The 24,654-nt window shown below is 41.4% G+C and overlaps 2 protein-coding genes across 3 annotated transcripts in view; one reads left to right on the forward strand and one right to left on the reverse strand.

Moving 5' to 3' along the window:
- The window catches only part of usp28 (ubiquitin specific peptidase 28), an 89,030-nt gene that overhangs the window by 54,605 nt on the left and 9,771 nt on the right, over nt 1–24,654 (reverse strand). The window lies entirely within an intron of this gene.
- Nucleotides 122–23,697, forward strand: htr3b (5-hydroxytryptamine (serotonin) receptor 3B). The gene is made up of 9 exons (XM_034233356.1): nt 122–149; nt 893–1,056; nt 5,029–5,073; nt 5,267–5,376; nt 6,125–6,294; nt 6,693–6,850; nt 12,036–12,246; nt 13,555–13,764; nt 22,930–23,697. Exons 1-9 carry the CDS (start codon nt 122–124, stop codon nt 23,193–23,195), a joined length of 1,362 nt encoding a protein of 453 aa, XP_034089247.1. The 3' UTR covers nt 23,196–23,697.

A 24,654-nucleotide genomic window follows, 5' to 3' on the forward strand; every position in this document is an offset into this window, starting at 1 on the left:
TCTGCACTGCCCTTCATTGTTGTTTCCCTACACAGCGTACGCTACTCTTCAAATCGTGGATATTTTTATGTCAACAAACCGGCAGAAATTCAAGTGAAATCTGGATCTTTGTTTTCCCGTCATGTTTCTCATTTGGCTCACACTGCTAGGTAAGACAATTTCATTTCTTACTCTAAGAATGATCTGCAGGTCAGGCTGGGAAATGTTCATATATTTAATCTATATCGTAACATCTGGCTACATATTGTCTTAGGTTGTGAATATCTTTACATTGTATAAGGCTCTTGTCTACATTTGACAAATATGTGTTAATGTTATCAATGCACTCGTTACTTCTACAAAATGTGCCACTTATTGACACATTTCAACATTAAAAAACACTTATATGTATTTTATAATGATAAAAATTGAATAATATAATATTCCATAATGATACAACACTTCCGCACAGTGAGTACTTTTACTGTTGATACTTGAGTGCATTTAGCTGATAATACTTCTGTATAGACTGTGATATTAGTACTTTGACTTAAGTAGAGGATCTGATTACTTTTGTCCACTACTGCTTAGCCATTAAAACCAAATTAATGATGATTATTAATCAAAATATCATCGTGTAAACATTGTGAAAGCATCAAGCCAATTCTGCACCGAGGTCAGGGTATTTGGTTGATATAATAACTCTGTGTATACATGATTCTGAAATGGGCCATTCTGCACAATAAGTACTTTTAGTTTTGATACTTTAACTACATTTTGATGCCATTTACTTTTTTTGAATGCAGGACTACTATTACTGTATTTCGACACTGTGGTGATTATACTTTACTAAAAGGTACCTCTGTACACACTCTGCTAAGTTTTTACTGTGTCTTTGTTTTGTGTTCCCCAGCTCCTCTGGCTGAGGGGATCCCAGAGAAGCCCAAGAGGTCGGCTCTGAACCAGCTGACCCGGACCCTCCTCAGGAAATATGACTGTGGGGTCCGACCCGTGAACAACTGGACGAGCATCACCACCGTGTACATCGACCTGCTGCTGCAGTCCGTGCTGGAAGTGGTGAGAAAAACACAACACATCCAACTTGAAAGGTCACCTATCGTGCAAAATGCACTTCTTCATGTCTCTTCTACATCAACATGTGTCCCCTCTTCTTCGTGTCTCTTCTACATCAACATGTGTCCCCTCTTCTTCATGTCTCTTCTACATCAACATGTGTCCCCTCTTCTTCGTGTCTCTTCTACATCAACATGTGTCCCCTCTTCTTCATGTCTCTTCTACATCAACATGTGTCCCCTCTTCTTCGTGTCTCTTCTACATCAACATGTGTCCCCTCTTCTTCGTGTCTCTTCTACATCAACATGTGTCCCCTCTTCTTCATGTCTCTTCTACATCAACATGTGTCCCCTCTTCTTCATGTCTCTTCTACATCAACATGTGTCCCCTCTTCTTCATGTCTCTTCTACATCAACATGTGTCCCCTCTTCTTCGTGTCTCTTCTACATCAACATGTGTCCCCTCTTCTTCATGTCTCTTCTACATCAACATGTGTCCCCTCTTCTTCATGTCTCTTCTACATCAACATGTGTCCCCTCTTCTTCATGTCTCTTCTACATCAACATATGTCCCCTCTTCTTCATGTCTCTTCTACATCAACATGTGTCCCCTCTTCTCCATGTCTCTTCTACATCAACATGTGTCCCCTCTTCTCATGTCTCTTCTACATCAACATGTGTCCCCTCTTCTTCATGTCTCTTCTACATCAACATGTGTCCCCTCTTCTTCATGTCTCTTCTACATCAACATGTGTCCCCTCTTCTTCATGTCTCTTCTACATCAACATGTGTCCCCTCTTCTTCATGTCTCTTCTACATCAACATGTGTCCCCTCTTCTTCATGTCTCTTCTACATCAACATGTGTCCCCTCTTCTCCATGTCTCTTCTACATCAACATGTGTCCCCTCTTCTTCATGTCTCTTCTACATCAACATGTGTCCCCTCTTCTTCATGTCTCTTCTACATCAACATGTGTCCCCTCTTCTTCATGTCTCTTCTACATCAACATGTGTCCCCTCTTCCTCATGTCTCTTCTACATCAACATGTGTCCCCTCTTCTTCATGTCTCTTCTTCCATCAACATGTGTCCCCTCTTCTTCATGTCTCTTCTCCATCAACATGTGTCCCCTCTTCTTCATGTCTCTTCTACATCAACATGTGTCCCCTCTTCTTCATGTCTCTTCTACATCAACATGTGTCCCCTCTTCTTCATGTCTCTTCTACATCAACATGTGTCCCCTCTTCTTCATGTCTCTTCTACATCAACATGTGTCCCCTCTTCTTCATCTCTCTTCTACATCAACATGTGTCTCCTCTTCTTCATGTCTCTTCTACATCAACATGTGTCCCCTCTTCTTCATGTCTCTTCTACATCAACATGTGTCCCCTCTTCTTCATGTCTCTTCTACATCAACATGTGTCCCCTCTTCTTCATGTCTCTTCTACATCAACATGTGTCCCCTCTTCTTCATGTCTCTTCTACATCAACATGTGTCCCCTCTGTGGAAAGAGACTCTGAAAGTTTCAGGAACAAAGATTCTCTCTCTTTTTGATCCATTTCTATAAAAACCTGTCTGAAAATGAGCTGATCAGATTTTGGCCACTTTATGATGTCATAACGATGTTTTGTCTTGTGTAACCATTAGCCAATCAGCAACCAAGGTAACCCCCCCCCCCCCTTATCACCTGAATCTCCTCCTAGAGCTCCATTGAGTTCTTTGTAACCAAATCTCTCTCAGAGGGGCGTGGGGAGGGGCTCCTTATTTTCATCTAAAGTAACAGACAGAGAATCAGCACTTTGGAAACAGGGCTGAAACAGAGGGGATTATGGGTAATGCTGCCATGATCTGTTTGGTGTTTCAGCCAATCAGAGACAGGCTCTGGATATATCTGAGACCTGTGATATATTGATGAAAAACAGTATGATAGGGGACCTTTACATCTACAGACATAGAATCAGCCCTTTTGAAAACAGGGCTGAAACAGAGGGGTATGAGGGATGTCTAAAATGCATGATCTGTTCGGTATTTTGAGCGAAACACGAAAACACATGAACATGGTGCATATACTGTATAAACACAGTCGGATGAATAAAGTGGTTAAAACTATTATATAAAATAAAACAATAAGTACCTATAGCTTTAAATAAGCAACCACATACAGATTACTTGTAGGTTTTATGTTATTAAAAAAACCTTGAATATTCGTAAACACACATTTTAAACAGTAAAAGAAAGAGCATATTACATAAAGAACAGCATGCACGATAACTTTTTCCCAGAGTGAATCAAAGTAAATACCAACAATACCTCGTTGGCTGCATGCTGTAAAAGAGGGAAATGTTCTGGTTTCCTTTTAAACTAATAGGTCATTAGGGATCCAAACAACAATAATAAAAACAATATTTTAAACAATAATCTACTCACAGCCAAACGAGACTTGAGCTTAAAATATAAAATAAATCCTATTAATAATTATTTAATAAATTTTCAAATTATTATATTAGTTTTCGAAAAATGCAAATTTGAGAAAAATTAGACCTTTTGTTATTTGTATTTGGGTTGTTCTTATATCCCTCTGTTCCACTGTAATTGATGCACCCTATGGGCCTTTGAACACATGTATCTTCTATAATCTTATCTCAAAGGTCACCTATCATGCTATTTTTAGGCAATAGCATAAGGTAGGTCTCAGATATATAAAAATATATAGAAACATGTCTATTAAGTGTTTTGCTCCAAATACCAAACAGATCATTCTAGCCATGCCTCATATCCCTCTATTTCACTTCCTGTTTCAAACTGATTTGGGGATAAAGCTTTACAAAATAAAGAAATTGATAAAAAGAAAAGGAGGGGGCTGAGCTCATGCGGGACCCGGCAGCTACTGTCTAAACCAGGGGTCTGCAACCTTTTTGATATGAAGTGCCATTAATAAAAATTAACGGGGGAGCCTCGCTGCGGGGAAGCAGTGTGTGGACCTGTCAGCGCAACTTACATGATGCCGAATTTAACAAATACATTTTAATAATTGATTTGAACGGCATAATAATAAGGACGATCGTCCGTTCTGTGATTCTCCAGAACACACAGATGTTCAGTCCGCCCCTGTGTAGCATATTATTTCGATGAGAGATGAGCAGATCGCCACTGGGCTTTCAACTAAAGACACAGCCATGTGAAAACTGCGGCCTTTGCACAGTTCCTTATGGGTACTGCAATTAGTGAAGTGCTTTCCTCCGTGGTGAAACGATCAGCACCACGGAGGAAAGCGGCAGAAAGTCACCTGGAGATAAAGAGAGCGGGGCTGCGCTGCGTGCATGCTCCTTCTGCAGGTAACGGGGAGACGCGCTCTGGCGGCGGTCTCGTTCAGGATCCGATTTAAAAAAAAAAAATATTTTGCACACTTATTCCTAGCATGCCACTGGTTACGGTGCAGCGTGCCAGAGGTTGCCCACCCCTGGTCTAAACTAAATTCTGCCGTGATGAAACGCCATATCATGGATTATCAAGGATTCTCTCTGAAACAGTCTGGAGCTCAAAGGCTTTCTCTCTTGCCGGTTATACCACAAGGTGAGTTCCTTTTTACTTCCTGCTTCTTCACACACATGCTCTCCAGTACAGGTTAGCTCTGAGTGTTAGCGATGCTAATGTAAACACAGACCATATTACGTCCAAAACAGTCGGCCATTGTTTCTGATAGCAACGTTTCTGATCGGGCCGTGGGTCCACATTTCAGATATTACGTCATATCGGACGCAAATCTGGATCAGCTCCGTTGTTCCCCGTTTTTAGAGATTTGTGTACGGAGGAAAAGAGAGAGGGTTTTATTTGATGACGCTGCGTGAGTTCCCCGACACACCGGGGACACATGTTTATGTAGAAAAGACATCAAAAAGTGCATTTTGCATGATAGGTCCCCTTTAAAATACATGAATGTATTGGCTACAACTTGAACTTTCTCGTTTCCCCGCAGGATGGAAAGACGCAGAGCATAACCACCAGTATTTGGTACAGACAGGTACACGTTTATTTTTGTTTCTCGTGTAACAAACACTTTTCTCCTTCATAAAATCCATATTATAGAAATGAAACAGCTCAATTGTATTGATTTAAAGATTGGATTACACTTGATCAATTACATCCAGTTTATTGTTTAGGACTTGATGGTGTTTTTAAATGTTTGCTAATCCATAAATGATATAATTGTTCAGATCTGGACGGATGAGTTCCTGGTTTGGGACCCGGAGGAGTTTGATGGTATTAATGAAATCTCTCTGTCCTCTGACGCCATCTGGACACCTGACGTCATCATTAGTGAATTGTAAGAAATTACAATTCGTTCTCATTTTACAGTTTCCTTCAGTATTCAACTTCTTCTACTCATTACGTACATTTTACATTTATGTATTCAGTTTAACATTTAATATTCCATGCCTCACATACTTATGTATATATAATAACTTGCTTTATATTTGTTACTGTACATTTTCTAATTCAACAAGTATATTTTCTACTTTCTTGTTTATTTCTAGTCTTTACATTTGTATTGTACAGTGCCATTTCTTTTTATGCTGCTGCAACAAAATCATTTCCCAAATAAAGTACTCCTTATATTCTGTTAGAAAAGTATCACTCGTCCCCGGCTTGAGCTTCAACCTCAGGATCCATGTGTCTGTGATCCTCTCCAGAATGGAAGTAGTCATCACATACCGAGCATCAACTAGTTCCTGAACAGTGTCCTTCACATGCTGATATCCAAGAGAGGGAGTTACACAGTCACAAGATGGAGGAATAGAAAGCAGTATTCAATGTTTACTTCAGATTAGCTCCACGTCAGAAATGAGCATGCTTGATGTCTCTCTCCATAGAGGCTGAATCATCATGTTAATCACATAGCTATCATATGCCTCAAACAGTCCTGATGCTCTTCTAGGTAATCACACATCCTGTCATGTTCACAGCTTCAGTTGATACCTTTGTTATCATGTTACTCTCATATTGGAAGCGTATATTAACTATTTTCCCAACCCTTATCTTATTCTCCTCGCCTCTCCTTCCTGTGTCCTCAGTGTGGACGAGGGGAAGCCCGTCACGATCCCCTACGTGTACGTGAACTCGTCAGGGATGGTGAAGAACTACCGGCCCATGCAGGTGGTTCTGGCCTGCAGTTTGGAGATGTACGCCTTCCCCTTCGACAAGCAGAACTGCAGCCTGACTTTCCGCAGCTGGCTGCACTCAGGTCAGTCTCTGAGATACATGAATAAACATCTTTGCGGAGGAGAGTTGTCATTAGATTAGATTCCTTTAGTGTCACTACACAGAGTACAGCGAAATTCCAAGCATTCCCGATGGTGCAATCACAAATAACAGTATAAGTATAATATACTTTTGAACACGCTTACAAAACAATACAACATTACCACAATACAACATTACCATACCTATGAGGAACAGGATTTTGGTTCAACTGCTTTAAAAAAGAAAAGCTAATGGGGAGCATGACCAAACTTAACTAAAGGTTCCTTCAAGAGCATTCAACAAGCTACATCATAGAATAAAGTTAGGTCAGTTTACCAGAAATGCATCTCCAAATGTAAGCCACCTCATACTTTTCCTCTCTCTCTCTCCCTCTGACAGTGAAGGAAATAGACCTGGCTCTGTGGAGGAGCGCCGAGGCCATCGCTAACGACAAGAGGAAGTTCATGAATGACGGAGAATGGGAACTGTTGTCCATCCCCTCCAGCTATTGGCTGATCCACCAGGACGACACCGACTACGCCCAACTCCAGTTCAACGTACGCGTTGTCCTTATGTGTAACGTTGGGCGTGATGACATTTGGTCGTCTCATTTAGACACTTGTTAGCAACCGCCTTTTTGAATTCACCAGTGGGGTATTTACTGACTTTTTTTAAACAGAAAATCTTGTGTTAACCACGATTCAAGATTCAAGGCTGTTATTGTCATACATACAGTAGCTACAGTGTAGATATGTCAATGAAAATCTTAGGTACCAGGCTCCTCCAACAGCGAACACAATAAAACAGATAACATAGTGCAAGTAAATACAAATAAAATAGAAACAAACACTGAAATAATACGAAAAAAAGGCAGAGTTGGAGACGAGCCAAAGAGATCATCATCGGCGCAATTTTTCAACAGACCTTGTTTCAGGTTAACAACAAAAAACACATTCAAAAAACCATTGACTTCCAGACGAGGGAACAGGAAGTGCTAAAATGCTCACTCATTCCTGGGTTTTAGGACTCAAAACTGAATTACTCTTAGCTTTCTCCTTCCTTTCAAAAAGTGAAAAGCCTTCATACTGTAGGATGGTTTCTACACTGATTTTGACATGACATTTATTTTATACCACAGTATAACAGGGGACCTTTAACTTCCAGACGAAGGAACAGGAAGTGCTGCTAACTCTGTCACGATCTGTCTTTGTGGTGTCTTGTCTAGATCTGTTTTTGGTTTTCTGTCTGCGTTGTGTTTTGTCTTGTTTGGATCTGTCTGTGGTTCCCTGTCGTTAGTTTCCCTGGTGTGTCTGATTACCCGATTGTGTTCACCTGTGGCCCCTGTGTTTTCTCCTCCCTCCTCACCTGTGTCTTGTTTGTGTGATTAGTCTTGTGTGTATTTAAGTTCTGGTTTTTCTGTCTGTCTTTGTCGGTTCGTCTTTCGTTGTTGACTGTGTTCACCGGTGAGTGTTCTGTCTGTCCAAGTTCTATTTTTCATTATCCTTGAAATAAAGGTATATCAGGTTAATCTGCATTTGGGTCCTGCTTCCTTCGCTCTACCGTGACAGAACGAACCGACCACAAAATGGACCCAGCAGATGATCCATGGGAGGTTGAATTACAGCATTTAACTTTCTATCTGGCTTGCTGCTTCGATTGGTGGAAGGGAGCATCCAGTGTTCGGCAGAAGAGGGCCGCTCTGGTAGAGGCGCTCCGGTTGGCAGCAGAGAACCATGTTTTGTTGAGTTTTTACCTGGCTGGATTTTGGACTTCCTTCAAGCATGTGATTCCAGGCATGCTAGCTCCCTGTCTCCCAATTCCCAACCTGGCCCCATACGCCTTGGTGGGTTCCGCTTGAAGTCAACCCGTGCTTCTGCCCCAGTTCCTGCTCCTGTCCAGGAGTCGTATTCCGGAACTCGTCAGGCTTATGGAGGTCCACGGAGTATTCAGGAGGCTGCTAAGAGGAGTCGTCGCAAGGCCAGGCTAGCAGCCCGAGCCCCAGCAGCCATGGTTCCGGCTCCAGTACAGGCCCCAACAGCCATGGTTCCGGCTCCAGTGCCGGACCCAGCAGCCATGGTACCGTGCTCCAGTACCATCCCACATAGCCATGGTACCGTGCTCCAGTACCACCCCACACAGCCATGGATTCGTGTTCCGGTTCCTTGCCCAGCAGCCATGGTTCCGGCTCCAGTGCCGGCCCCAGCAGCCATGTTTCCGGCTCCAAAACCGGCCCACACAGCCATGATCCAGGCTTCAGCTCCGGACCTTATAGCCATGTTTCCGGCTCCAGAACTGAATCTTACAACCGTGGTCCCTGCACCAGAGCTGGCCCATACAACCATGGTTCCGGCCCCAGTTCCAGCCATGATTCCGGCTCAAGTACCGGGCCCAGCAGCCATGGTTCCGGCCCCAGTTCCAGCCATGGTTCCGGCTCAAGTACCGGCTCCAGCAGTCATGGTCCCGACTCCAGCACCTCGTCTCCTGCTGGCTCCCCAGCCGACGCCAGCTCCCCGAGTCTTGTCGGCGTACCGGCCGACTCCAGCACCTCGTCTCCTGTTGGCTCTCCAGCCAACACCAGCTCCCCGAGTCTTGTCGGTGTACCGGCCGACTCCAGCACCTCGTCTCCTGCTGGCTCCCCAGCCGACGCCAGCTCCCAGAGTCTTGTCGGCGTACCGGCCGACTCCAGCACCTCGTCTCTTGCTGGCTCCCCAGACGACGCCAGCTCCCCGTGTCCTGTCGGCGTACCGACCGACACAAGTTCCCTCTCAAGTCCCCTCTCAAGTTCCTACCCGAGTCCCCTCTCAAGTTCCTACCTGAGTCCCCTCTCCAGTTCCTACCCAAGTCCCCTCTCGAGTTCCCTCTCGAGTCCCCTCTCCAGTCTCCTCTCAGGTTCCCTCTCGAGTCCCCTCTCCAGTCCCTTCTCGAGTCCCCTCTCGAGTCTCCTCTCCAGTTCCCTCTCCAGTCCCCTCTCTAGTCACCTCTCAAGTTCCTACCCGAGTCCCCTCTCGAGTCCCCTCTCCAGTTCCCTCCTTTAGTCCCTCCTCTAGTCCCCTCTCTAGTCCCTCCTTTAGTCCCCTCTCTAGTCCGTCCTCTAGTTCCCCTCGCGAGTCCCCTCTCGAGTCCCCTCTCGAGTCCCCTCTCGAGTTCCCTCCTTTAGTCCCTCCTCTAGTCTCTCCTCTAGTCTCCTCTCGAGTCCCCTCTCGAGTCACGTCTCAAGTCCCTACCCAATGTCCTGGTCCGTTGGAGGTTCCGCTGGGGGTCCTGCCAACTCCATGTCCTGTCCCGTTGGAGGCCCCGTCGACTACTCCTCTGCCGGGGGTCTTACCAATCGTATGTCTGTCCCGTTGGAGGTCCCGCCGTCTACTCTCCTGCCGGGGGTCCTGCCAGCTCCTTGTCCTGTCTCGTTGGCGGTCCCGCCGACTACTCTCCTGCCGGGGGTCCTGCCAACCCTTTGTCCTGTGCCGTTGGAGGCCCCGCCGACTACTCACCTGCCGGGGGTCCTGCCAACCCTTTGTCCTGTCCCGTTGGAGGTCCCGCCGTCTACTCTCCTGCCGGGGGTCCTGCCAGCTCCTTGTCCTGTCTCGTTGGAGGCCCCGCCGACTACTCTCCTGCCGGGGGTCCTGCCAACCCTATGTCCTGTCCCGTTGGAGGTCCCGCCGTCTACTCTCCTGCCGGGGGTCCTGCCAACCCCTTGTCCTGTTCCGTTGGAGGCCCCGCCATCCTCTGTCTCGCCGGGGGTCCTGCCAATCCCGTGTCCTGGTCCTCTTCCGTGGGGGATCCTGCCGAGGCCTGTCCCACCAGCTCCGGTTCCTGTCCGGCCGACACCGGGTCCTGCCCGGCCTCCGGCGCTGGCCCGTCAGCGCCTTCCTGCCCGGCCTCCGGAGCTCTCTGGTCTTCGCCCTCGAGCCCGGCCCCCTGAGAGCCGCGGTCTTCGCCCTCGAGCCCGGCCCCCTGAGAGCCGCGGTCTTCGCCCTCGATCCCGGCCCTCTGTGAGCCGTGGTCTTCGCCCGCGATCCCGGCCCCCTGAGAGCCGCGGTCTTCGCCCTCGATCCCGGCTCTCTGTGAGCCGTGGTCTTCGCCCGCGATCCCGGCCCCCTGACTCTTCCTGCCGCTGCCCTCGTCCTCGAGCCCGGCCCCCTGACTCTTCCTGCCGCTGCCTTCGCCCTCATGCTCGGCCGCCCGAGTCCCCCCACCTTAGACTCTGCCTTGCCCCCGGGCCGTCTGCCCGAATCCCCCTTTTTGAACTCTGCCTTGCCCCCGGGCCGTCCGCCCGAGATCCCTTCCTGGTCCTCTGCTGTGCCTCTGGGCGGTCAGCTCAGTCCCGTCCTCCTGACCCCCTCCACCCACCCTGGTGGCCTAGTGATACGTCCCTCCTCCGGACCCCCTCCACCCACCCTGCTTGAGGCTTTGGACTTTTGTGTTCTTTTTTTGGGACGTCTGGGATCCGTCCCTTGAGGGGGGGGGTACTGTCACGATCTGTCTTTGTGGTGTCTTGTCTAGATCTGTTTTTGGTTTTCTTTCTGCGTTGTGTTTTGTCTTGTTTGGATCTGTCTGTGGTTCCCTGTCGTTAGTTTCCCTGGTGTGTCTGATTACCCGATTGTGTTCACCTGTGGCCCCTGTGTTTTCTCCTCCCTCCTCACCTGTGTCTTGTTTGTGTGATTAGTCTTGTGTGTATTTAAGTTCTGGTTTTTCTGTCTGTCTTTGTCGGTTCGTCTTTCGTTGTTGACTGTGTTCACCGGTGAGTGTTCTGTCTGTCCTAGTTCTATTTTTCATTATCCTTGAAATAAAGGTATATCAGGTTAATCTGCATTTGGGTCCTGCTTCCTTCGCTCTACTGTGACAAACTCATTCCTAGGTTTTAGGACTCATTCCTGCAGCTCTCTGTGTGATACACCAGTGAGCACGTTGCAGTGATTGCTTATCGATGGCGAGCTTTTAACTGTTGCCCTCTGAGGGTTAGCAGTAAAGTGTAAAGCAATTGGCCTTCATGGATCAGGATAGTGAGCTAACGCCAGATGATGGGGGGGGGGCTGTTTCTGGCAAGTAAAGAGACAGATAAAGAGGGATGGGGATGGGGGGGGGGGGGGGGGTATAATGAGACTGTCTCAGTGGCTCCTAATCAATGGACTGCTTGTTAGTGCAGGTGGAGAGCAGGGAGCTATTCATGCAGCTCAGAGAGCGAAAGGCTTTCTGCTAATGGAAGAAGATTCAGAGCGTGTACTTCAGTATATGTACCGATACATAGATGTCAAAATACTCCATTGCTAGTAAAAGTCTGATATTCCAAATCTCACTTTCTGTTTCTTTCTTGATTTTCACTTTGTTGATATTTTATTCATTTATTTCTTTGTTGAATATATATTTTTTAACTTTATCATTTGCTTTTCTTTAAGCATTTAAATTATTTCTTTTTTATTGTATATGTATTAATTATTTCTTATGTCTTCTTGAAAAGTTTTCTTAATTGCTTTTACATAAATTATATATATTAAGTAAGTGTTTCTTTTTTTTTTATCATTTTCATTTACATTTCTACTATTATTTCAATTATTTATTTTTCTTTGAATTAATTCTTCCATTTTTTTTGCTTGATTAAATCTTTCTAATTATTTCCTCTTAATACAAAAAAATACTTAATCTTTCCCAATCGTTCTTGATTCTTTGTCTTTTTCTCCTTTTTGTATTGATGTCTGTTTTCTTAATTCTTTCTTTCTGTGTTCCTTATTCCCCCCCTCCCCTCAGGTCCTGATCCGGCGGCGCCCCCTGCTGTACGTGGTGGGCCTGCTGATCCCCAGTATCTTCCTGATGCTGGTGGACGTGACGAGCTTCTATCTGCCTCTGGACAGCGGGACCCGCATCGTGTTTAAGATCAGCATCCTGTTGGGATACACCGTGTTCAGAGTCAACCTGACGGACGAGCTGCCCCACACCGCGCTCAGGACGCCGCTCATTGGTCCGTATTTATTAACCCTTGGGTTGTCTTCCTATCAACTGTGCAACTTTTGTCCTCAGGGTTGTTTTTAAAGCATATAGTATAAATAATTACGCAAATCTGTGTAGCACCTTTTGAGCACACTTTACTCCGATTTAAGAGTTACTCTTCTTTTCAAAAATGTACAGTCAATAGACTTCATTTACGCAAATTCAAACCTAAATTCTGAGTTTAAAAAAAGGCAAAAATGTTGACTAATTCTACAAATCTGCTATGCTATCAATTTGGATAAAATAATTGGGAAACGGGTCAAATTTGACCCAAGGACAACAGGAAGGTTACATTCATTTCAGCACAGCTCCAAAAACATTTAGAGATTTTAATATTCATAGGATTGTTTTTGTGAACATTTGAGCTTAATCCTAAACTACTGACAACATTACTCCGAAGTTCAAAATGAGAGACCTCAAGTATGTGAGGGTCTAAGGACAGAGGGTCTAAGGACAGAGGGTCTAAGGACAGTGGGTGTCGTATTGTTATACTTATATTCTGTACAAACTGTGAAGACCACTGAGACAAATGTAGCATTTGTGATATTGGGTTATAAATAAACATTGATTGATTGATTGATTGATAATGCAAAGAATAGAAGATACATTTTAAAGAAAGCTATTATGTTTTAACTTAGGAAGAGTTCTTAAATTAACATTGGGCCAAGCTTATTTTGAACAAATAACAAAGGCAATCAGTGAAGTTATTTTCCACATTGCTCAGTTACTTTCAGTGCAAATCAATCATGACTGATACAAGAGGAAACAACTCCAACATTACTTCCAAATTAAAAATACTGTCTTTTCGAGCATTTACTTGCAGGAAACAGTGGTTTAGTGGTTTCTGTAACAAAGTTAATAAAACAAGTTGATATTCATTTCAAAAGAACATAACCGTAATGTTTAATCTTAGGAAGAGTTTTGAAATTTCGTGGATAATTAATGATCCTGTATATTTTCTCTACATTTTCTTATTAAAACAAATTATTAAGTATTAGCATCAGTTTTGTTGTCATTGTGAATATGTGGTTTCCAAACCTGAGATCATTAAAGCACATCTAATCTAAGTTCTGAATATTAATAATGCATCACTCTGGTTATTGTCTCTCCTCTGTTTCTCTTTTTATTGTGATTTTAAGGGTGTCTATTATCATCTGTCCGCGGACAACAGCTGGAGTTTAGCAATGTCGGCTAAAGCTGCTCCATTTACTGTTATTTGTGACAGTCGATCAATGGGGACTGTCCACGACACGATAAACAAATAAACTAAACTCTGCAGGCGTGTTCTTCGCGGTGTCTATGGCCATGTTGATGCTGAGCCTCACTAAGTCCATCCTGGTGGTGAAGCTGCTGCACCACAGCGAGGCGGAGGTCCGGCAGATGTCCGTGTCCGCCTGCCTGCTCGACAAATACGGATCTGTGGGGCACGGGTTCACGGAGAGCGCTTTGACCTCCACCAGGACCCTCGATCACATCAACCTGTCCACAGGTGAGCTTCAAGCTGGAGGACCAGAGATGGCAAAAGTACATACATCCTTTACTCCAGTACAGATACTCATGTTTAAAAATACTCTGGGAAGTAGTGGAGTACAAATACTTTGTTACTGTACTTAAGTACATTGTTCTGGTATCAGTACTTTACTCCACTACTTATTTTTCTGACGACTTTTTACTTTGACCTCTTACATTTTGAACACAAATACCTGTACTTTCTACTTCTTACATGTTGAACCCAAATACCTGTACTTTCTACTTCTTACATGTTGAACTCAAATACCTGTACTTTCTACTTCTTACATGTTGAACACAAATACCTGTACTTTCTACTTCTTACATGTTGAACACAAATACCTGTACTTTCTACTTCTTACATGCTGAACTCAAATACCTGTACTTTCTACTTCTTACATGTTGAACACAAATACCTGTACTTTCTACTTCTTACATGTTGAACCCACAATACCTGTACTTTCTACTTCTTACATGTTGAACTCAAATACCTGTACTTTCTACTTCTTACATGTTGAACCCAAATACCTGTACTTTCTACTTCTTACATGTTGAACACAAATACCTGTACTTTCTACTTCTTACATGTTGAACACAAATACCTGTACTTTCTACTTCTTACATGTTGAACACAAATACCTGTACTTTCTACTTCTTACATGTTGAACACAAATACCTGTACTTTCTACTTCTTACATGTTGAACACAAATACCTGTACTTTCTACTTCTTACATGTTGAACCCAAATACCTGTACTTTCTACTTCTTACATGTTGAACTCAAATACCTGTACTTTCTACTTCTTACATGTTGAACCCAAATACCTGTACTTTCTACTTCTTACATGTTGAACACAAATACCTGTACTTTCTACTTCTTACATGTTGAACACAAATACCTGTACTTTCTACTTCTTACATTTTGAACACAAATACCTGTACTTTCTACTTCTTACATGTTGAACACAAATACCTGTACTTTCTACTTCTTACATGTTGAACACAAATACCTGTACTTTCTACTTCTTACATGTTGAACACAAATACCTGTACTTCTACTTCTTACATGTTGAACTCAAATACCTGTACTTTCTACTTCTTACATGTTGAACACAAATACCTGTACTTTCTACTTCTTACATGTTGAACACAAATACCTGTACTTTCTACTTCTTACATGTTGAACTCAAATACCTGTACTTTCTACTTCTTACATGTTGAACACAAATACCTGTACTTTCTACTTCTTACATGTTGAACACAAATACCTGTACTTTCTACTTCTTACATGTTGAACTCAAATACCAGTGCTTTCTATTTCTTACATGTTGAACCCAAATACCTGTACTTTCTACTTCTTACATGTTGAACTCAAATACCTGTACTTTCTACTTCTTACATGTTGAACACAAATACCTGTACTTTCTACTTCTTACATGTTGAACTCAAATACCTGTACTTTCTACTTCTTACATGTTGAACACACATACCTGTACTTTCTACTTCTTACATGTTGAACTCAAATACCTGTACTTTCTACTTCTTACATGTTGAACACAAATACCTGTACTTTCTACTTCTTACATGTTGAACCCAAATACCTGTACTTTCTACTTCTTACATGTTGAACACAAATACCTGTACTTTCTACTTCTTACATGTTGAACCCAAATACCTGTACTTTCTACTTCTTACATGTTGAACACAAATACCTGTACTTTCTACTTCTTACATGTTGAACCCAAATACCTGTACTTTCTACTTCTTACATGTTGAACACAAATACCTGTACTTTCTACTTCTTACATGTTGAACCCAAATACCTGTACTTTCTACTTCTTACATGTTGAACACAATACCTGAACTTTCTACTTCTTACATGTTGAACACAAATACCTGTACTTTCTACTTCTTACATGTTGAACTCAAATACCTGTACTTTCTACTTCTTACATGTTGAACACAAATACCTGTACTTTCTACTTCTTACATGTTGAACCCAAAAAACCTGTACTTTCTACTTCTTACATGTTGAACACAAATACCTGTACTTTCTACTTCTTACATGTTGAACCCAATACCTGTACTTTCTACTTCTACATGTTGAACTCAAATACCTGTACTTTCTACTTCTCACATGTTGAACTCAAATACCTGTACTTTCTACTTCTTACATGTTGAACACAAATACCTGTACTTTCTACTTCTTACATGTTGAACTCAAATACCTGTACTTTCTACTTCTTACATGTTGAACTCTAATACCTGTACTTTCTACTTCTTACATGTTGAACTCAAATACCTGTACTTTCTACTTCTTACATGTTGAACCCAAATACCTGTACTTTCTACTTCTTACATGTTGAACACAAATACCTGTACTTTCTACTTCTTACATGTTGAACTCAAATACCTGTACTTTCTACTTCTTACATGTTGAACCCAAATACCTGTACTTTCTACTTCTTACATGTTGAACACAAATACCTGTACTTTCTACTTCTTACATGTTGAACACAAATACCTGTACTTTCTACTTCTTACATGTTGAACCCAAATACTGTACTTTCTACTTCTTACATGTTGAACACAAATACCTGTACTTTCTACTTCTTACATGTTGAACCCAAATACCTGTACTTTCTACTTCTTACATGTTGAACTCAATACCTGTACTTTCTACTTCTACATGTTGAACACAAATACCTGTACTTTCTACTTCTTACATGTTGAACCCAAATACCTGTACTTTCTCCTTCTTACATGTTGAACTCAAATACCTGTACTTTCTACCTTCTTACATGTTGAACACAAATACCTGTACTTTCTACTTCTTACATGTTGAACACAAATACCTGTACTTTCTACTTCTTACATGTTGAACACAAATACCTGTACTTTCTACTTCTTACATGTTGAACCCAAATACCTGTACTTTCTACTTCTTACATGTTGAACACAAATACCTGTACTTTCTACTTCTTACATGTTGAACTCAAATACCTGTACTTTCTACTTCTTACATGTTGAACACAAAATACCTGTACTTTCTACTTCTTACATGTTGAACCCAAATACCTGTACTTTCTACTTCTTACATGTTGAACTCAAATACCTGTACTTTCTACTTCTTACATGTTGAACCCAAATACCTGTACTTTCTACTTCTTACATGTTGAACCCAAATACCTGTACTTTCTACTTCTTACATGTTGAACCCAAATACCTGTACTTTCTACTTCTTACATGTTGAACCCAAATACCTGTACTTTCTACTTCTCACATGTTGAACTCAAATACCTGTACTTTCTACTTCTTACATGTTGAACACAAATACCTGTACTTTCTACTTCTTACATGTTGAACTCAAATACCCTGTACTTTCTACTTCTTACATGTTGAACACAAATACCTATACTTTCTACTTCTTACATGTTGAAACACAAATACCTGTACTTTCTACTTCTTACATGTTGAACTCAAATACCTGTACTTTCTACTTCTTACATGTTGAACTCAAATACCTGTACTTTCTACTTCTTACATGTTGAACTCAAATACCTGTACTTTCTACTTCTCACATGTTGAACACAAATACCTGTACTTTCTACTTCTTACATGTTGAACTCTAATACCTGTACTTTCTACTTCTTAAATGTTGAACTCAAATACCTGTACTTTCTACTTCTTACATGTTGAACTCAAATACCTGTACTTTCTACTTCTTACATGTTGAACTCAAATACCTGTACTTTCTACTTCTCACATGTTGAACACAAATACCTGTACTTTCTACTTCTTACATGTTGAACTCAAATACTTGTACTTTCTACTTCTCTCATTTTCCAAACAGCTGGTTCCTTTAGTCTGAATGTGTGTTTGATGCGTGATCATTATTAGTGCGAATGCTGTTTACAGCATTCCACTATAGTGCTTCAAATCTTTATTAGTGCGAATGCTGTTTACAGCATTCCACTATAGTGCTTCAAATCTTTATTCTTCCCCTTATTATTATTATTATTATTTCAGCCAATATTTTGGCTTTCCATAACTTCAGCTTATTTTCAGCTACAGAAACCATTCAAATATTAAACTATTCAGCCTGTTCAGGAATCGATGGGAAACCTTCAACTTTTTCAAAATATGTTATACTTTTTGAAATATTCAGCTTTTTACACTCTTTTTTTAACATTGAAGTCAATGGGAAGAGCCTTCAAATCAGCCAATACTTTAGCTCTCCATAACTTCAGCTTACTTTTGGCTACAGAAACCATTCAAATATTAAACTATTCAGCCTGTTCAGGAATCGATGGGAAACCTTCAACTTTTTCAAAATATTTCATACTTTTTGAAATATTCAGCTTTTTAAACTCTTTTTTTAACATTGAAGTCAATGGGAAGAGCCTTCAAATCAGCCAATACTTTAGCTCTCCATAACTTCAGCTTACTTTCGGCTACAGAAACCATTCAAATATTAAACTATTCAGCCTGTTCAGGAATCGATGGGAAACCTTCAACTTTTTCAAAATATTTCATACTTTTTGAAATATTCAGCTTTTTAAACTCTTTTTTTAACATTGAAGTCAATGGGAGATGCCTTCAAATCCTGTTTTCCTACACTTTGCGCCAAATGCATCTCCTTCCACATAATTTCAGCCAGACACTTCATTCAAACTTTCAAATGATCACAATACCTTCAGCTATAAAACTTGTATAAAATAATTTTGATATCTTTTCAACTTTTTGAGATATTGAATTTAGTTTGGAGCTTGGTAGAGAGGCATTTTTAAGATTTTTACATTAGAGTGGATGGAGCAGCTCATTAACTCTAGAGTGCTTTGATCTCAAAACAGAGTGCAGGACAGCTCAAAATTCTCCCCCAAAAATGTTTTAAACTTGCCATAATTCCCAAACCCTACACTCCTCAGACATATTTTTTCATGAAAAACGTAGGAAAACCTCTCCTAGCTTGGAAAATTAAAATAAAATAAGAAAAAATATTAAAGAAAATGCCTCTTGAGGGCATTAAGTGACAAAAACGTTCAACATTCCTCCATCGAAGCCCATTGTAATTTCAGGCAGATATTTCCTCATGGTAGCAGCCGCACACCTTTAGTTAAACTGCCAAAAAGGCCACATTATTAACCCAAAATTACACAAAAATTACACTTCAGATACTCAACTTCCTTGACATGCTTCACGTTTTGAAATTTCACAGATATCTGTTACGGTTCTTCCACAAAACGTTCACATGTAAGAGGTTCATCTCTCATTCAGAACAATGGAAACCTGTGATCTCTACAGAGCTCGTTAGTTCAAATATAAACACCTGTGTAATGGAACACGATGATGTCATCACTCCAACTGCCATGCAGCAGACTTCAACAGTCCAGCTGTGAAGACGATTCGGGACAGTCTTGAGATTTCTTCAAATGCCGTTGCCATGGCAACACAATGCTCGCCTTGAAACACGGTTTTCTCATAACTTCAGTGAAAATACTCCAAACAACCCAGAACTTCACAGGTTTGATAACGATGCAGCCATCAATGCATCTAAGCGTAGTATGGGGTGTCATCAAATGTCATCGCCATGGCGACAGACCACTCGCCATGAAACACGATGAGGCTGTAAGTCAAATCGACACTGTCCAATCGTCCCCCAATCTTCACTTGTATATCACCGGTCCATGCCTCCACAGCTCTACGCCAAATCTGAGATCTCACCATATGCCGTTTCCATGGAAACGCATCCCTCGCCATACAACTTGATGACGCTATAAGTCCAATGGACACGGTCCAATCGTCCCCCAATCTTCACTTGTATATCACCGGTCCATGCCTCCACAGCTCTACGCCAAATCTGAGATCTCACCATATGCCGTTTCCATGGAAACGCATCCCTCGCCATAAAATATGATGTCACTATAACTCCAATGCAAATGTTCAAAGTGTGCGCAAACTTCACATGTATGCTAACAGTCCAGCCGTGAAGACATCTACGTGACAGTTTTGAGATTTCTTCAAATGCCGTTGCCATGGCAACACAATGCTCACCATGAAACACGGTTTTCTCATAACTTCAGTGAAAATACTCGAAATGGCCCAAAACTTCACAGGTTTGGTAACAATGCAGCCATCAACACATCTAAGAGTATTATGGGATGTCATCAAATGCCGTTGCCATGGCGACAGATCATTCACCATCAAGTTAGTTCAAAAGTTTCTCAAGCCTTTTTACTTTCTTTTCTCATCTTAATACAAATTCATTCACTACTACTTACATCTGATATTTAACTCCTTCAGCCTATTTTCAGCTGCAGAACCCATTCAACTATTACATTATTCAGCTATTTCAGGACATCAAGGCTATACATGTTGTTGTTTATACCTTTTTTAAACCTTTTCTTTTAAATATTCAGCTTTTTCTGCATTTTTTTAGCTAAAAGCAGCTACCATTCAGCTAATAACATATTCAGCTTTTTCTGCATTTTCAGCTAAATTCAGCCATAAATGTTCACAGTTTACAGCATTCGCACGCATTTTCTGCAAGAAATGCATTTTCTAGTTCTTCCCCTTATTATTATTATTTCAGCCAATACTTTGGCACTCCATAACTTCAGCTTATTTTCAGCTACAGAAACCATTCAAATATTAAACTATTCAGCCTGTTCAGGAATCGATGGGAAACCTTCAACTTTTTCAAAATATTTTATACTTTTTGAAATATTCAGCTTTTTAAACTCTTTTTTTTAACATTGAAGTCAATGGGAAGAGCCTTCAAATCCACTTTTCCTACACTTTGCGCCAAATGCATCTCCTTCCACATAATTTCAGCCAGACACTTCATTCCAACTTTCAAATGATCACAATACCTTCAGCTATAAAACTTGTATAAAATAATTTTGATATCTTTTCAACTTTTTGAGATATTGAATTTAGTTTGGAGCTTGGTAGAGAGGCATTTTTAAGATTTTTACATTAGAGTGGATGGAGCAGCTCATTAACTCTAGAGTGCTTTGATCTCAAAACAGAGTGCAGGACAGCTCAAAATTCTCCCCCAAAAATGTTTTACACTTGCCATACTTCCCAAACCCTACACTCCTCAGACATATTTTTTCATGGAAAACGTAGGAAAACCTCTCCTAGCTTGGAAAATAAAGAAAAAATAAGAAAAGATATTAAAGAAAATGCCTCTTGAGGGCATTAAGTGACAAAAACGTTCAACATTCCTCCATTGAAGCCCATTGTAATTTCAGGCAGATATTTCCTCACGGTAGCAGCCGCACACCTTTAGTTAAACTGCCAAAAAGGCCACATTATTAACCCAAAACTACACAAAAATTACACTTCAGATACTCAACTTCCTTGACATGCTTCACGTTTTGAAATTTCACAGATATCTGTTACGGTTCTTCCACAAAACGTTCACATGTAAGAGGTTCATCTCTCATTCAGAACAATGGAAACCTGTGATCTCTACAGAGCTCGTTAGTTCAACTATAAACACCTGTGTAATGGAACACGATGATGTCATCGCTCCAACTGACATGCAGCAGACTTCAACAGTCCAGCTGTGAAGACGATTCGGGACAGTCTTGAGATTTCTCCAAATGCCGTTGCCATGGCAACACAATGCTCGCCTTGAAACACGGTTTTCTCATAGCTTCAGTGAAAATACTCCAAACAGCCCAGAACTTCACAGGTTTGATAACGATGCAGCCATCAATGCATCTAAGCGTAGTATGGGGTGTCATCAAATGTCATCGCCATGGCGACAGACCACTCGCCATGAAACACGATGAGGCTGTAAGTCAAATCGACACTGTCCAATCGTCCCCCAATCTTCACTTGTATATCACCGGTCCATGCCTCAAGAGCTCTACGCCAAATCTGAGATCTCACCATATGCCGTTTCCATGGAAACGCATCCCTCGCCATACAACTTGATGTCGCTATAAATCCAATGGACACGGTCCAATCGTCCCCCAATCTTCACTTGTATATCACCGGTCCATGCCTCCACAGCTCTACGCCAAATCTGAGATCTCACCATATGCCGTTTCCATGGAAACGCATCCCTCGCCATAAAATATGATGTCACTATAACTCCTATGCAAATGTTCAAAGTGTGCGCAAACTTCACATGTATGCTAACAGTCCAGCCGTGAAGACATCTACGTGACAGTTTTGAGATTTCTTCAAATGTCGTTGCCATGGCAACACAATGCTCACCATGAAACACGGTTTTCTCATAACTTCAGTGAAAATACTCGAAATGGCCCAAAACTTCACAGGTTTGGTAACAATGCAGCCATCAACACATCTAAGAGTATTATGGGATGTCATCAAATGCCGTTGCCATGGCGACAGATCATTCACCATCAAGTTAGTTCAAAAGTTTCCCAAGCCTTTTTACTTTCTTTTCTCATCTTAATACAAATTCATTCACTACTACTTACATCTGATATTTAACTCCTTCAGCCTATTTTCAGCTGCAGAACCCATTCAACTATTACATTATTCAGCTATTTCAGGACATCAAGGCTATACATGTTGTTGTTTATACCTTTTTTAAACCTTTTCTTTTAAATATTCAGCTTTTTCTGCATTTTTTTTAGCTAAAAGCAGCTACCATTCAGCTAATAACATATTCAGCTTTTTCTGCATTTTCAGCTAAATTCAGCCTTAAATGTTCACAGTTTACAGCATTCACACGCATTTTCTGCAAGAAATGCATTTTCTAGTTCTTTAGAGTCATTGCGTGCCTATTGATTTGAACACGATCCGTGTATCCATCATTTCCTGGTCTTCTCTAAAGAAGAGGGACCAATGGAAACGTTGTCATGTTGCCGTTGTTCAGCATGGAAACATTCATTAGCTAACAATGACATTATTGTTCTATTGATATAAAGGGAGGTCAGGTACTCTTTAAAGCAGCTGCTAGTTATGGGTACTTTTTACTGAAGTACATTTCAAAGCCTCTTTACTTTTACTTGAGTAAAGAAGTTTAGTCAGTACTTCTACTTTCACCAGAGTATTTTTAAACACAAGTATCTGTACTTCTACTTGAGTAAAGGATGTGTGTACTTTTGCCATCTCTGATTAACTGTCACATTATAACTCAGACTCCTTGATCTTCTCTTTAGAGTATGATATGGATGCATCTATGGAGGAGGACCTGCTCTCGCTGAATGAGATCCAGGAGTCTCCCTCTGGTCTGGACTGGCTCCTGCAGGAGTTGGTGACTCTTCGCCTGGCATTATCTCAGGAGGACAGCGAGTCTTCGGCTCATGCTGATTGGCTGGCTCTGTGTTCAAAACTCGACGGCTTCCTGTTTCGCTTCTACCTCGTAGTCCTGATCTCGTACGCCGGGACGCTGCTGATGCTCTGGGCCAGCTGGAGCTTCGCCTGACTTTTTGTTTGTGAAGCCCCTTGCTTGTGATGTGAACATGTTCCTTTACTCTGAACCTCATTGGATGTGTACCATGCTTTTCCCTTTGTCATACAGTATACGTGTTTATCATCTTACCTGTTTTATACCATTGATTTGACTGATTGACAATGTTTTGGGAGCATTTCGTAGTAAGGGTTAGGTTCGTTTTAGGCTATTTGATTAGTGTTAGTTTTTTTTAAGCTTATTAGGTTTCTTTATAATACAAACTCTCTCCAACTCTAGAAGTGTTGGTAAGATATATATGTTCTCTTTAGTGTCTGGGCTTTTATTGTAAAGCTTCACATAGCTAATTGGGGTGTCCCATTTCACATGTATACAAAGACTGTTGCTATTTAATTTCCCTTCCACAAAAGTAATAAGGCCGTATAGGAAACACTTTATACAGTATGCTGTTGCATTGTTGTTAACCAATATATTACATACCTTTATTTTTACGTTATGCCATGTTTTTCAACTTCGTATTGAATGTAACCGAGAAACGAACAATTTGGGAAAACATGTAACCGTTTGCCTTTGTTTTATCTGATCATCTTTCTTCCCCCATCTATCGCTAAACTATACAAATAATTTAAAACAAACGAGTAGAATGAAATAGAATTTGTCTGAAACTAGTACTATTGTTTAAATATTCAGTTTGCCTAACATCCAGATATTGCACTGCCACCGTAACGCAACATCAGTCTGAGAAAGACATCGCGTCTGTTGTGTATTCCCGACAGTGAAGCTTGACTCAAAGATAATGTGTGATAAAGCCTCAGTGTGATGTTATGCTATTGTATTCAATCCAGTTTCCAGAAAACAGATCAATAAAAGCATTCAGAGCTCTGCTGCGTTGCCTCTTTTCCCTGGTGGTTTCCTGATATCCTGACTAGAATATCAAACCTGCGTCATGGAGAACTTGCTATACTGGAAAGATCCATATTAACACAATTTACACACATCTGAGAACCAGTGGATCTGGTTTCATGATGTTATGCAACCAGAGCTGGCGATAAAGTGCTTAGTTACAGTCTGTATGAAGCTTCTAATCTCTTTGTGGACAGACTCGATCAATGCTTGAAAAGATAAGCCTTTAAAATGAATGGTTTGTGAATATAATAAAGGACAAGTGAAAATAAAAGTCTCATGAAGTCGAATCAACCAGGAACCTGCCTATTATTTATTCTGAATTACACCGAAACATGAGAAATCAGTGGATAGTGGAAAGCAGTTTAAGAGCTCAAAAAGTAAACCACCTAATATATCTGTGTGAAAAATCAAACCACATTTCTGTTTGATGCTGTATCACAGCCTGGTATGGGAACTGCTCAATGCTCAACAGGAAGGCATTGCAGAGGGTGACGAAAATCGCCCAACGCATCATCGGTGTCCCACTCCCTGCCATCGAGGACATCCAGGGGATACGGTGTTTGCAGAG

This window comes from Gymnodraco acuticeps, unplaced genomic scaffold (genome assembly GCF_902827175.1).
Source record: "Gymnodraco acuticeps unplaced genomic scaffold, fGymAcu1.1, whole genome shotgun sequence".
NCBI classification, from domain to species: Eukaryota; Metazoa; Chordata; class Actinopteri; order Perciformes; family Bathydraconidae; genus Gymnodraco; species Gymnodraco acuticeps.

Bases quoted from the DNA above. Each gene is read 5' to 3' on its own strand.
- htr3b (XM_034233356.1), top strand. From the start codon at position 122: ATGTTTCTCATTTGGCTCACACTGCTAG. The intron at 1,057-5,028 runs GTGAGAAAAACA...GTTTCCCCGCAG, and splicing joins TGCAGTCCGTGCTGGAAGTG to GATGGAAAGACGCAGAGCAT. The intron at 12,247-13,554 runs GTCCGTATTTAT...TAAACTCTGCAG, and splicing joins GCTCAGGACGCCGCTCATTG to GCGTGTTCTTCGCGGTGTCT.